Here is a 14,138-nt window from a genome sequence, read left to right as displayed (position 1 = left end):
TTGATGACTGGGAGTTTGCTTATGATAAGTCTATGCAAAAAAGAGAGAGAAAACTAAGGTATCTGTCTAAAAATGTCATCATTAAAGAGGTTGGGAAAGCTGGGCGGAAGGGAACAGAGAATCTTGGCAGAAACGTGTTTGTTGCTATCAGAATTTCATGTATTTCTATGAGAAGGAGACTTCCTAATACATACAATAATCGTATTTCCAATGCCGGGTTTGTACCTAACCCTGTCAAATGACTTAAAACTAAACCCAGGAAGAACAGTTTGCTTTCAAACTCCGTGCCATCACTGACAATGGTCTTCTCAAGGATTACTATTTTCGATCAAGAACTGATGGAAGACGGAAATGGATGGATGAGTCAATTAGAAAAAAATTGCTGAAATTGGCAGGGAAGAGATAGAAAAAAGAAAATCAATGGACATTACCATCTTCTTACACCGTCATATGCCTGAAGCCACACCTGTTGTACAACAACCCGATCTTTAACAAGGCCTCAAGAAATACTAGAAGATGATCCCTGTGAAAACTATGAGGCTCTGAACCCAGCTTTAATAGAACCAGATCAGGAGGATTATGTAGATGTAAGTTATAACTAAAGATTGCTAGTATGATAAATATACAATATGGATTTTTTTTTAGTAGATGCTAATGTTGACATAGGTTTGCATTTTAACCAACATAGTTAGTAAATTTGTCAACTTACTGATATATCTATAGATTATAATGATAAAGTGTTTTCTAGGTAACACCATCGAATGAAAAGGATTCTTTATCCCAGGAACCTCAAGAAAGTTATGTAGAGTTAGAACCAAGCAATCAAGAAACCTTTGAAGAAACCACAAGATTTGGTTGAGGACGAAGAAGTCCGACCACCTAGACCTGCAAATATGTACCTCATCAAACTGCTACTCCACTAACTCCCTCTCCCTCCTCCACCACTGCTCAAACAGTGCCCCACCTGTCCCCCCCATTCTCCTGCTCGACCTGATCCTATTGTTGATACTTCAAAAATTTACACGCAACAAATGGTGGCATTGAATACAATCGAGTATTTGTTGTACTCTGGACTTTATAAACATCTGAGTCAGATGAATTAAATCTACAAAGAGGTGATTTGGTATTTGTCTCAGAGCCTAAGACTGGCCAGAATGGTGGTATGGTGAATTATTAGAAAAGATGTTCTAAAAAAAGTTAGGACCTTGTGGACTATTCCATCAAATTATTCTTCAAATGCATTTGAGCTTATTTCTTCATAGTGTTCCCATTCCATGTGTGCGTGTTGTCATTATGCACAAGTCATCATGATATTAGTGTGGTAAATATTATAGTTTTAAATGACCTTTTTGTACCACGTGATTATTATAATAAAATCATTGATTATAATTTTAATAAGTTAATAACTCTGGTTCATGAATAATATAATAATGAGGTAAAATATGGAGGATAATTTGAGTGTTGAGGAAGCAGAACAATATGACAGACAGATTAGACTGTGGGGTCTTGAAGCTCAGAAGAGGTAATAGAAAAGTTATTCCAGCAAATTAGTTATTATCTCTCTAGATTAAGGGGGGCATGTGTTCTAATAATTGGTCTAGGAGGCTTAGCTACTGAATTATGTAAAAATATTGTATTAGTTGATGGTTAATAGTTTGACAATAATGGACTCTACGTACTCTCTAGTGAAGATACTGCAAATCGTTTCTTGTGTACAAAAGAAGGGGTTACCGTAAGTGGTCATGTAAGAATATTTAGCTCCACCCATTTATAATTATGTAGAGAGCAGAATCAGCACTAGGTCGTCTCCAGGCGCTAAATCCTAATGTTACAGTAAAAAGTTGATGCAAGAAATGTTGATGAGATTACTGAGGAAGATTGTCGGCATTATAATCTTATTTTTGTGCTACGTGTTGTCAATTAAAAACAACTAGTTAGTGAAGGTTGCTATATAATTATTATTGGTCATTAGTTATTAACTGGTTAATATGTGGTTATTAAGTGCATGAACTCTGTACTTTGTAGGTTCGTTTAAATGAACTGTGTCGTCAGAATAGTGTTAAATTTTTCTGTGGTGATACCTGGGGTTACTATGGTTACTTCTTTACTGATCTTCAAGAACACAGCTATGCAATGTTGAGTTTACGGAAGATGGTCTGAGAATAGGTCTAGTGAAGGATGGTCTGAGAATGGGTCTAGTGAAGGATGATCTAGGAATGATTCTAGTGACTTATAAAATTATCATTTTTTTCTAGTGATGTACCACGACAAGATGGTGAGGCAATTGATGTAGATAAAATACATGGCAGGAGAGGAAAATTGGAGGAAGAGGTTGATTTTATAACAGAGAAAAGGGTATGATCCTTTAATTAGTTCAATAATTATTATAACTTATTCATTATAGACCATTTCATTCTGTTCATTACATGATGCTCTCTCTCAATTGGATTGGACAAAAAAATCTGCTAAATATTTCCGTAGAACTCCACCTACTTATTTTACAATACGAAGTAAGCCACACCCATCAAATACTTTTTAACATTAGCTGTTAGTCTTACAGACATTTCGTGATAATACATGTCATGATCCTTCAGTAACATCTCTTGAAGAAGATCAACATCATTTAATAAAATTACGTAAAGAAATAATGAACGAAGTTTAATTTATCTGTGGACTTAGTGAAAGAAGAGTTTATAAAGTAAGTCATGTGAATATCATGTGACAATGATGTCATAGATCTCTTTGTTTAGTTATTGTTTTTCAGAATTAAGTCCTGTTTGTGCTATAGTGGGTGGAGTCTTGTCACAGGAGTCATAAAAGTGAGTATAATTTAGTCCTAAACTCTTTGGTACCTCTACTTAACGTCATAGGCTATCTCTTCTAAAGATGCTCCTTTTCAGAACATGTTTCTCTATGACGGTGTCCAAAGTACTGGTATTGTGGAGACATTGAGACCCTAAACTTGTTGAACCAGTTTATTAAACTCGTCTAACTGGTTTATGACAATCAATACATTGTAACATACCAATACAATAAAAACCAACTAGCAGCTCTGACAAGAAAAAATTAAAAAAATACTATTAAAACATTATGATACATGTAATTAGAGGAAGCTCAAATGTTCAACACGCCACAACCCTTCATTTCCCACCCAAGTTAGCCTTCATTTCATCTTGCACGAAATCAAATGCTGAACCTTTTCCTGTCTTGGATAGGAATGCAAACCCACCAGAACCAGTCTCAGTCTCATTTGGCTGCGAGGGAAGTCTTTGAACAGGTCTGTTATTACCCATTATAGGATAATAACCAACTATTGCTGGTGATGGCTATTAATTAATTGATACCAAGTAATTAAACTATGAATCAATTATACATACCTGTGTTCCACTATACATTGGTTGATAACCTATTGGTTGTGTAGTGGTTGCCATGGAAACAGCTGGTATTCTATACATCATAGGAGAGCCCTAAATTATATATAATATAATTTAAGTGGGTGTATCACATGATGTAATAATTACAGATGTGGGTGGTACAGTGTAAGGTTGTGTATGTCCACTTGGTATTAGTGTCTCGAGGCCTCCCATAGATGAAGGTATTAGGGGTGTGGTTTGAACAGGGACAATAGGATCAGATGGTGGAGGATGATCCAATGATGTTAATTCAGTTATGAGTTCAGATGAAGTGGTTGTAGTAGTTGTATTGAGAGGATCAAAATCTTCATCTTCATCATTATCTTCTCCAAAAATCTAACAAATCTCCTTCTCCTTTGTTTGTCCTGTAGTAGCAGAACTTGATGCCTGGACAGCTGGTCGGACAGGGTTTGGAGGTGATGGTGATGACTCAGTGGGCATAGAGAGCTATGTAGAGAGAAATGAAATTGACAAAAATGTCTACCAATTACTAACCTCAGTTAGATCACCAAGGAGACCAGTTGACTGAGATGATGAGGAGGCCTTTGTGGTTTACGAGGAGGTGATGATGTTTTACGAGGTGCGGTAGGAGACGATGATGAATTTAATGTGAGACCAGCAAATAAACCAGCATTATCAGTGATCTAAGTATCATATAATAATATGTACTAAATACTACAATATATTACCTGAGTAGTTGACTCCACCCTTTCATTACTGCTAGCTCCACCCAATATTAACAAAGACGCAGACTCATTCTCTTAGTTTTAGAACCAACCTGTTTCAGTATTCGATTCTACTGCACTCAACTGATGTAATAGCTATAAACAGACACAATAATATAATATAATAATAATATATAATAATAAATAATAATAATAATAATAATAATTACTTTAGTGGCCTTAGCTTTAATACTAGCTTGAGATGTAGTAGATGAAAGATAACTTAATTCATCTAAAACAAGATCTAAAAATGACAAAACATCAGGAATATCTGAACGTATAAGACTCTCAATAACAAACAGAGCTTTCTGTATTAAAAGAAAATATCACAAAGTCTAAGAGAACATTACTGACCAAGATAGTTGGATTAGAGTCACTATTTAATTTCTTCTCTTTAAAACATTCTACAATAGCCAGGCAATCTAATGGTCTTACAGCTAAAAAATATAATAATATTAATATAGGACTATTTTACGTAATAACTTACCGTGTTATAAATGTGGTCAGGAATTCTCGTGATGGTGCTGCACGAACACCTCCAGGAGCTGTTATCTCATCAACAAGTTTCCTCTCTTGCTCGTTATTTACTGGACTAATAGTGGGTGTGGTCTCCTGTGGTTGCTCTCTATTAAAAGAGGATATCCTATGATTAGATGAATAAATATTTTCTTTACTCATTTTGTCGCCTCTCAATTCCAACTGTTTATCTTCTTCCCAAATCTCTTTACCAGAAGAGGAAGCTCCTCCTCCACTACTTCCTAGACTACGTTGGTAAGTTGCTCCACTAGCTCCACCCCCAACTCCACCCATATAAGAAGATCGATAAGGTATTGAATCATTTGTTGCATACGAAGAATCATAAAGTAAAGGTCGTTTTTTGGTTTTGAAGATCCAAATAAAGAACCAACTGTTGAAGCTAAAAAATAAAATTAAAAATATAAAATTATTTTATTTGCTAACAAATTTGTGATGTAATAGACTGATCACGACTTGATGTTGGAGATGATGATGAACCAAATCCTGTCATGTGACCACATCCCCCCCCCTCCTAAAATTATATGATCAGATGACATATACTATACAATTTACCTAACAAGTTAGATGTTTTTTATACCACTACACTGCCACTCCACTCCACCACCACCCACCAAATCCACTGGTGCTATTAAAATCATTATTACTTTTTTTAGTTATTCCATATGGACAGGTCCTCTCATTAGGAGGATCTTCATATAACATGTCAAGCACTTTTCTGTAGGTATCAAAAGATGACTTTATGAGAGAGGGAGGGGAGAGAGAGAGGGAGAGAGAGAGAGAGAGAAAGATGATGTACTTACATTAGCTAATCTCTAATTCTACCACAGTCACCAGCTAATTCAACACGAGGTGCTTTGACCACTAGAGAGAAGATCAGTTCATATAATATATTAATGTAACAAACTTGATGCTATTTTAAATGACTCTGGAGTTTTTTGAAGATTACGATGAAATCAGGATGACCTTCGTCCAATAAATAATTACTAACTTTAAAGTCTATTATAATATAATTAAAATATATACATCATGTTTTATTATAGATACCTTAATTTTGACGTAAACATTATGAGATGTTGACAACATATTTGTCAAATATTTCTGAAGGAATACACGAGTTTTTTTTTGTATAGACTCATATGACATTTTTCTAGAAGGGGTGTGGTTAAGGATGTGAAACTTATTGAGACATTGTATTGGTATAAGAAGGATACTGATTATATCTCTGACAAGATAACCATCAGTGGGTTTATCTGATGCTACTGTCGCTGCTATTAGGGAGGCATCTATTGGAATAAAACACAGTCAACTATTTACTGAATAATCACTAGTAGTACAGTAGGTCTCTGTTAGTAACAACTTACATGTTGAATATTGGATAACTTCTCTGCCAGGGAAGGTGGCGCAGACATCTTGAAGATACCTACAAAGTCACAGTTTATATTGAAGTAGGTGGGGCTAACACTTATTAATTATTGGAGGTGTGGCTCAACTTATTTGGTTGCACAATTTTTTCCAGATGTTTCATTATTTTAGCTAACAGAAGACAATGGAGAACAATTCATTGGAGATATCTATTGAATTTGCTCAGAACTTGAAGCCCATATTAAATGAGGTATATACAGTGACATGATTTACATAGTGATTATAAAATTACTGTAGGTTATTAATGATCTGGCTTGTCAACCAGATTCACCTATACATTCAGAAACCTGTTGTACATTAATGGAGGACCCTCCCACATTAGATTATGATGTAACTTTTCCACCTCTAAATAAAGGCGGTCATTCTCCTGGGCTTCAGTTAATTATAGGCTATCCATCCTATCCATGTATGACCGTTTGTCTAATATTATTGCTTACTGGATGATTACAGGGTAATTTATTACCATATATGGAAATTGTCATGTTTTTATTAATAGAAATTGTCCAGTTTTAGATTTACCAGTAATGTATTTATTAAATGAAGACGCTATAGTTACTACAAGGTCAGTAGTAAGCAGCTGTCTATTGTATACAGCTACCATCATTGTTGTTTAGATTAGAGAGGATTGAGTCAATAACGCCTAAATTGAAAGGGGCTTACTCATTGTGGGACTGTTGGTCAAAAGATGAGAAAAAATTCTTTTTTATTGATGTATTCAAAGTATGGCAGGAGATAAGAACTACATCTTTTAAGATATTTTGTAGTGTTTGGGTATTAGAGGTATTCTGGATTTATTGGTATAAGACAAACTGTTGGAAGTGCTGAAATTTTACCACCTCCAAAAGAAATCCTCTTAAAATCTTTTCTCAAACCTAATGGTAAGATAGCATTATATCCTGTTAATGACAACTATATGACTTAATTATAGTCCACCTGCTAAATTAACTGTTGGTGCTAGAGCTTTGGCTAAACATCATCACCGTGACGACAGTACCAGCTGGTGGGGAAATTGTACAGGCAGTAAGTGATATGTTGACTGTGTTCTATTTAACTATCTCTACAGCTGAAGATGAGAAGAACCGACATGCTTTACAATTGGTGTTGAAGATCATGGCCAATGCTACTTGGATTAATATCCATTGTCTACCAGTGAGATTAACATTAAAATATAAACTCTTTACACACATCTTATCTAGCATGATGTCAAGGTAGTAGAAATGAGAACACTGGAGGGATACGGAGTGAGATGGCAGCTGGAAGGATATGAATTTCGTGGATTTCTAGAGCCTCAAATGGAAGATGGTCATGCTGTTGGTTGGAGACACTGAGAGAATAATATTAATTAAAATAAATAAAATGTTATTATTTGGTCGTATTTTCAAATGTTATAAAAACTGTTCTTTTTAATCCAATAATATTTTGTAAACATTGTAAAACTACTGGATATTGTCTAAAAGAAGATAATAAATTAATAATTACAGGAGTATAAGTTTGCTCACCTGTCAGAGGGGTCTAGAGATTGTAACCATGGCAACACACGACACTGGCAATAACTCAAGAAGTAGTTATCAATAGTTGTTTTAATATAATCTAATTTTAATTCTATATTTCCAATAGACTAGTTTATTATTATTACAATTATAATAGTTATATTATAACTTACCTCTAATAATGTCATATTGTCAGAACAGCTACTGGTTATTGGAGGATGTAAGTCATCATCATTACATTGTAATGAACATAACTTGTTAGCAGATTTATAAAGAAGTTCTAACTTTAATTTACATTGTATTAATCCTGTAACGATTGACGATCTATTAACTTAAGATATAATTGTCATATGTTATCATAAATTAATAACCTGCAGAGAGTTCTTGAGAGGAAAGAGAAGAGAATGTTTTCTTTTAAAAGCATTAGTTCTTCTTTTATCAAATGTAGTTTAATAAAAACCTCATCATTCTATAATGATATCATTACATGACTTAATTAATAGGGGCATACCTCTGAAGATACAGTTCTAAGGAAGACATCACAGGGACTTTCAGATGATTTGTCATTTACCTCAAAATGGTCTTTATATCTAGTAAACAAATATCTAACTAGTTATTAAAAGTCACTTATGACTAACTTGTTAATAATTTTTTTCATTTTAAGATATTTAGAAGGCAGTGTTAATGTAGGTCTGTATTAGAAAAAGTCATATATATGTCATAATTGTGAAGGTACTTACCCCTCTAATTGTAAGGATGTAGTGGGTTCCTCTTTTTTAGACAATGATTCACAATGAATGTGTTTACTGGTATCCATGGCAACAGCTGTTGTAGCTAATGGTTTCTTAACATTTTGTTGTCCAGCTGGTTTTTTTATTTTAAGATCAGAACTAATTTTAGGAGGTGTATATACTGATTTAGCTTGCGGGATGCTTTTCTTAAATGAGGGTGTGGCCTTCTGTGATGATATTTTTGTCTGTTGAGGTTGTATAGTACGTACTTGTTGAGCTACTGCAAGTGCTTTATTGATGTACTCCAGTTCAGGAGAGGGGTGCAGCTGGACATTATGGTTATCAGCAGTATCGGGAGATACACTTAATTGCTTATCAACAGTAGTTTCTGGAGGAGGCCTAATACAGTGTCTGATATTATAGTTTATTATAATATATAAACTTACCATGGTTTGAGGAGAGTTCTGGATATTTGTATTAGTCTCTCATATTTTATTCTTAATAATTTAATCTCTTCAACAGCTGTTAATAGCTCAAGTAAGTCCACATCCACAACAGAGGAGGTAGCCATTGATGTATTAGTATACGGAGCAATTATACAAAATTTCAAAATGTTTTCGTATACCATTTTCCCCGTCCAACGCAACTATAATTATAATTATGTATGCCGTCCCTCGAGAGGGAGGGGCTGGCTACGCAAGACTACACTCCGACATCGTTTATATACCGTAGTACTGGTGTAATCTGATGGCTTCTTGATGTTTTACACTGAACTGTAATTATTACATGGACAAACATATATAGTGATAGCAAATAATAATTTGTAAGAAAAGTATAATTTACAGAGTATGCCTAAAATACGAAAGGAAATTTTATAAGTGTGAATACAAGACAGAACAAACTACACAGTAACTATAAAAAGAGATTGGAGAAAGTTGGTTGTACAGTTTTAAGACACCATTTGAGTCTTTGAATTGCCATTATCCTGGCTGGTAGAGGAGACTCATAGATACAATCATCATTCATAGGATACCTGTTACAAGAAAAAGCCAGTTCTGTCACCTGTTCTCCCCAGTCTACAGCCATTACTGCATTATTATATCTAATATTGTCTTGGTAAACTATGAGTGCAACCAGTATTAGCATGAGCAGCAGTAAAAGGATGAGCAGGACGAGAGCTGTATTATATGCAGGGAAAGTGTAGTCCTTTGGGAATCCCTTCCTGAAGATTTCTTTGCAACTTCGTTGATCATGGATATTGATAACATTGATTTCTCCTAAGACCTCTTGTGGTATTTCATCTCTCTTTGCTGGTGGTGCTGCAAAGATCACCAGAAGAGTGAAGAATTTCAGTACAGGCCGCTCCATTTCGACAAGTCGAAAGGAATAATTCAATCTTTCAGCACTTGATAATAGCTCAGATATGTGAAATAAGTCCTCGTCCCACAATGTATTTTTGCATAATAATTTGTACGCCCATATATAGACTATAAGAAAATGTATCCGTATACTACCGTTTATTGAAACACGTGGGTCAAGGCAAACTACACGTGGTGGGCGTGGCTATAACGTAAAACAATGAAGAAACGCATCCTCATTAGTTAAGCCAAAAGACAAGATGGATACCAGTGAGAACACAGCAAGTAAGTGAGGAGACCATGAATTATCATTATCATAATTACTTTATATTACAATAGTGTCTGGTCTCTCTGATCTTGGTTTGGGTGTAAGCATCTATGATCAACAAGAATTTGAAGCTGATGTAATGAAAACAATTCGACGAGGAGGCTACCCGCCAGGCTGCTGAACAACAGCGTAAATTTGCTGAGAAAGAACTTAGTACTGTACAAAGAGAAATACGACAAATTAAAACTGAAGTGACTGCATTGTCCAGACAGATAACGTCATTGTTATCTAAACCTCTTTGTGATGCTGTCCATAAATTAAAACAATTAAAAACATCTCAAGAAGAAAAAGTAAATAATGTAATATTATTAATTTAATCATCTATTTAATTACAGAAAATTAAACTACAAGAATTAGAAAAGAAAGAGAAAGAATTAAAAGAGAGACTTTCTAAAGGTAGACTACATTTATTATAATAATTCTCTTATGACTTATTATTAGGTGATTTCAATGACTTTAGACCTCCAGAGACTGATCGACTCTTTAGTTTACCAGCTAGTACAACAGATCAAGCTGATAAACTTGAATTAATTCGTACCGGTTTATTAACTCCTTTTGGTAGCAGTTCCACTGTATCTAATAGTAGTATTACTCATCAAGAAAGATCACGTGATCATCATGTGAGGAAGTCCTCATCACCTGCTTTATCTTTGGCTGACTTTGATTGGCTAGGAATTACTAGTCGGACTGGTGATAAAGGAAAAGGGAAAGGAAAAGGTCCGATAAAATCAAAAAGTACTGATAAATTGAGTTCTACTGATCAATTAGAGTCATCTTCAAGTACACCATTTAAAAACATGGATTTGTCATCAAATACTAGCACCCACAGCAGTCAATATGAGAATGAATCTGTAGTTGAACATAGAAATGAGTCTGAGAATCAGCCTGCTAGGTATGGGTCTGAGGATGTTGACTATCGACCTGAGAGTGAGGCTAGTGATGACTCATATGTAACAGATGATGAGTTAGGTGGTGTTGTAGAGAAAAGAAAAAGAAAGAGAGAATTATTAAGTGATGAAAGTGATGATGAATTGATACAAATGAACTGGTCTAACAAAAGAAAAGTAAAGGAAGGAGGCGAGGTAGTGGTATTATTGATGATGGTGATGAAGAAGTCTATAAAACTAGAATGAGGTAATCCTATTAATTAAGAATTAATTGAAGTTTTATTTAAAACAATAATTGTCTCTTTTTTAGACAATACAAATCTAGTTTGTCAGAAGAGGAAGAACCTCCAGTTGAATTTGATGGAGGTTTTAAAATAACTAATAATATTTGGCATAAACTTTACAGGTGAGAACAATATTACTTGAGATAACCACAAGTCCTTTCTCTCTCTCTCTCACCTAGATATCAGCAGACTGGTGTGAAGTGGCTATGGGAGCTACATTCTCAACAGGCCGGGGGGAATCATGGGAGATGAGATGGGACTTGGTAAAACAATACAAATTATAGCGTTTTTATCTGGTTTAAAAATAAGTAACATTAGAAGTCATGTTACAAGGTAATAATAATAATAATAATAATAATGTTTAATTAAATGTTTATTTAGGGAGCTCGGACTGGGTCCTGTACTCATTGTCTGTCCAGCCACAGTCCTGCACCAGTGGGTCATGGAATTCCATACTTGGTACCCACCATTTCGAGTTGCTATTCTTCATGATACTGGATCTTATGAAGGTAGTAAAGTGTCTCTTTTGAACAGAATAGTAAATGTTAATGGTGTCATTGTGACAACGTATGCTGGTCTGAGACTAAGTCATCAGTTCTTATTAAGATATCAATGGGAATATGTTATTTTAGACGAAGGACACAAAATTAGAAACCCTGACTCCGAAATCACTTTAGTATGTAAGCAGGTAAGACTAATAGAATAGACAGATGATTTGAAAATGGACACACACATATTCTCTAGTTTTCTACTCCACATCGTATTATACTCTCTGGCTCTCCAATGCAAAATAATCTTCGTGAACTTTGGTCTTTGTTTGACTTTGTTTTTCCCGGCAAATTAGGTACTCTTCCTGTATTTATGGAGCAGTTCTCTGTCCCCATTACCCTCGGAGGATATATTAATGCCTCTAAAATTCAAGTGGAAACAGCATATCGATGTGCTTGTATTTTAAGAGATACTATTAATCCTTATCTGTTGAGAAGACTGAAGAGTGATGTAAAACTTCAACTACCAAACAAAAATGAACAAGTTAAAGAGAAAAAAATTTGATATCATTTAATCTCAATTTTTCTAGTAGGTTTTGTTCTGTCGTCTCACAGACTATCAGAGAGAGCTGTATGAAGATTACATCAAAGGACCTGAAGTTGAAGCCATGATGAGTGGTAGCAAATGGGTTAGTACAGTAGTATGATGTTGTTGATGTGTTTGTTAGATATTTTCAGGTCTAGTGACACTACGTAAACTTTGCAACCATCCTGACTTGGTTACAAATGAGTATCGTAAAGGAGGAAAGGGTGTGTCTGGAGGAGAAGGAGAGGGTGTGGCTGGAGGTGAAGGAAAGAGTGTAGCTGAGGGTGAAGGAGATGACAGTGATGACGAGGAGTTTATGACATTAGTGAAGAAGAGAAAGATGACTGACAATGAGATTACTGGAGATATTGAAGAAACATATGGTTATTGGCGTAGATCTGGTAAAATGATTGTTATTGAAGCTTTGTTAAGGATGTGGTATGAACAAAAACACAAAGTCCTTTTGTTCACACAGTCTAAACAAGTGGGTGTGGTTTATATATTGATACTTAATTATTTTGTTCATTATAGATGTTAATGATATTTGAGAAGTTTGTACAGTCACGTGAATACTCGTATCTGACAATGGACGGCAGCACTTCTATTGGTTCACGTCAAACTATAATAAAGAATTTCAATGAGGTTAAAAATGATATTAGTTAATTGAATGTCATTTATTTACAGGACCCTTTAATAATATTAAATAATATAGTGTGTATTTACAGGACCCTTCAATATTTATTTTTCTTTTGACTACTCGAGTTGGAGGTATTGGTGTAAATTTAACTGGAGCAGACAGAGTTGTCATTTATGATCCAGACTGGAACCCAAGCACTGATACCCAGGTCTGATTATTCCACCCACATATATAATTAAGTTGTGATATTGTAGGCAAGAGAGAGGGCGTGGCGTATTGGTCAAACTAGACCAGTGACTATCTATCGTCTGTTGACCTCAGGAACTATTGAAGAAAAGATATATCACAGGTACAATAGGACTCCATTTTGTGAACTCACTGTGATCTCTCTTATAGACAGATCTTTAAACAGTTCCTCACAAATCGTGTCCTTCGTGATCCTCGTCAAAGACGATTCTTTAAGTCAAATGATTTGTATGAATTGTTCACCCTTGGATCCTCAGATGGTCCTAACAAGACGGAGACTAATGTTATCTTTGCAGGAACAGGATCAGAAGTTAAAATGCCCAAAAAAGACAAAGAAGAAAGAAATCAAAAACATGCAGTTAATATTACTAGTGGAGAAAAGCACTCAACTACATCAGTTGTTAGTGAACCATTAAGTTCTGTAGTACAAGAGGATAATGCAGGATGCTCTGCTAGTGCTATTGATGATACATTAAAAGAGAAAGAGAAGAAAGAAGAGACATATGACAGCAGAGATACTACAGAGAAAGAGTTGTCTCAAGAAGCAATAGATGCTTTGCTGTCTTGTCAAAAGAAACGAAAGAAATCAAAGAAAAAGAAAAAGAAAAGAAACAAACATAAAAAGAGAGATGTAGAAGTTGATGGACATCAAATTACAGGACTAGAGAGTATGGACATTTATAATCCTGGTAGTGAAGACGAGGAAGATCAAATTACTAAGAAACAAGACAACATTATACTCCGAGCTTTGTTCAAGAAGTCAGGTTAGAGAGAGGAACATAACATATGACAATTACTGCCTTCTAACATTAGGAGTACAAACAGCTGTACAACATGATACTATTGTTAACAGTGGTGATCCAGACTACACTATTGTAGAATCTGAAGCTAATAAAGTAGCACAAAGTGCTGTAAGAGCACTGAAGGAGTCTCGCCGACAATGTCAAGAAACTAGAGGTAGTATCCAATGGGGACAACCCACATGGACCGGTCAACATGGGACAGT

At 35.0% G+C, this 14,138-nt stretch overlaps 1 protein-coding gene and 1 pseudogene across 1 annotated transcript; both read left to right on the top strand.

Annotated features, from left to right (window-relative positions):
- Positions 1–1,442: 1,442 nt before the first annotated feature.
- On the top strand, positions 1,443–7,425 carry LOC121391828 (annotated as a pseudogene).
- Positions 7,426–9,936: 2,511 nt separating this feature from the next.
- Positions 9,937–13,901, top strand: LOC121391827 (DNA excision repair protein ERCC-6-like). Its single transcript, XM_041523313.1, is given in 14 exon segments — positions 9,937–9,961; positions 10,446–10,968; positions 11,202–11,297; positions 11,355–11,406; positions 11,408–11,508; positions 11,557–11,863; positions 11,920–12,207; positions 12,257–12,352; positions 12,392–12,497; positions 12,576–12,733; positions 12,781–12,891; positions 12,975–13,094; positions 13,141–13,235; positions 13,283–13,901. Coding segments are annotated over 14 exon segments (2,697 nt in total).
- Positions 13,902–14,138: the final 237 nt, after the last annotated feature.

This window comes from Gigantopelta aegis, unplaced genomic scaffold (assembly GCF_016097555.1).
Source record: "Gigantopelta aegis isolate Gae_Host unplaced genomic scaffold, Gae_host_genome ctg2992_pilon_pilon, whole genome shotgun sequence".
NCBI classification, from domain to species: domain Eukaryota; kingdom Metazoa; phylum Mollusca; class Gastropoda; order Neomphalida; family Peltospiridae; genus Gigantopelta; species Gigantopelta aegis.
Note: the sequence above shows the minus strand (reverse complement) of the source record. Positions and strands in the feature narration are given on the sequence as shown.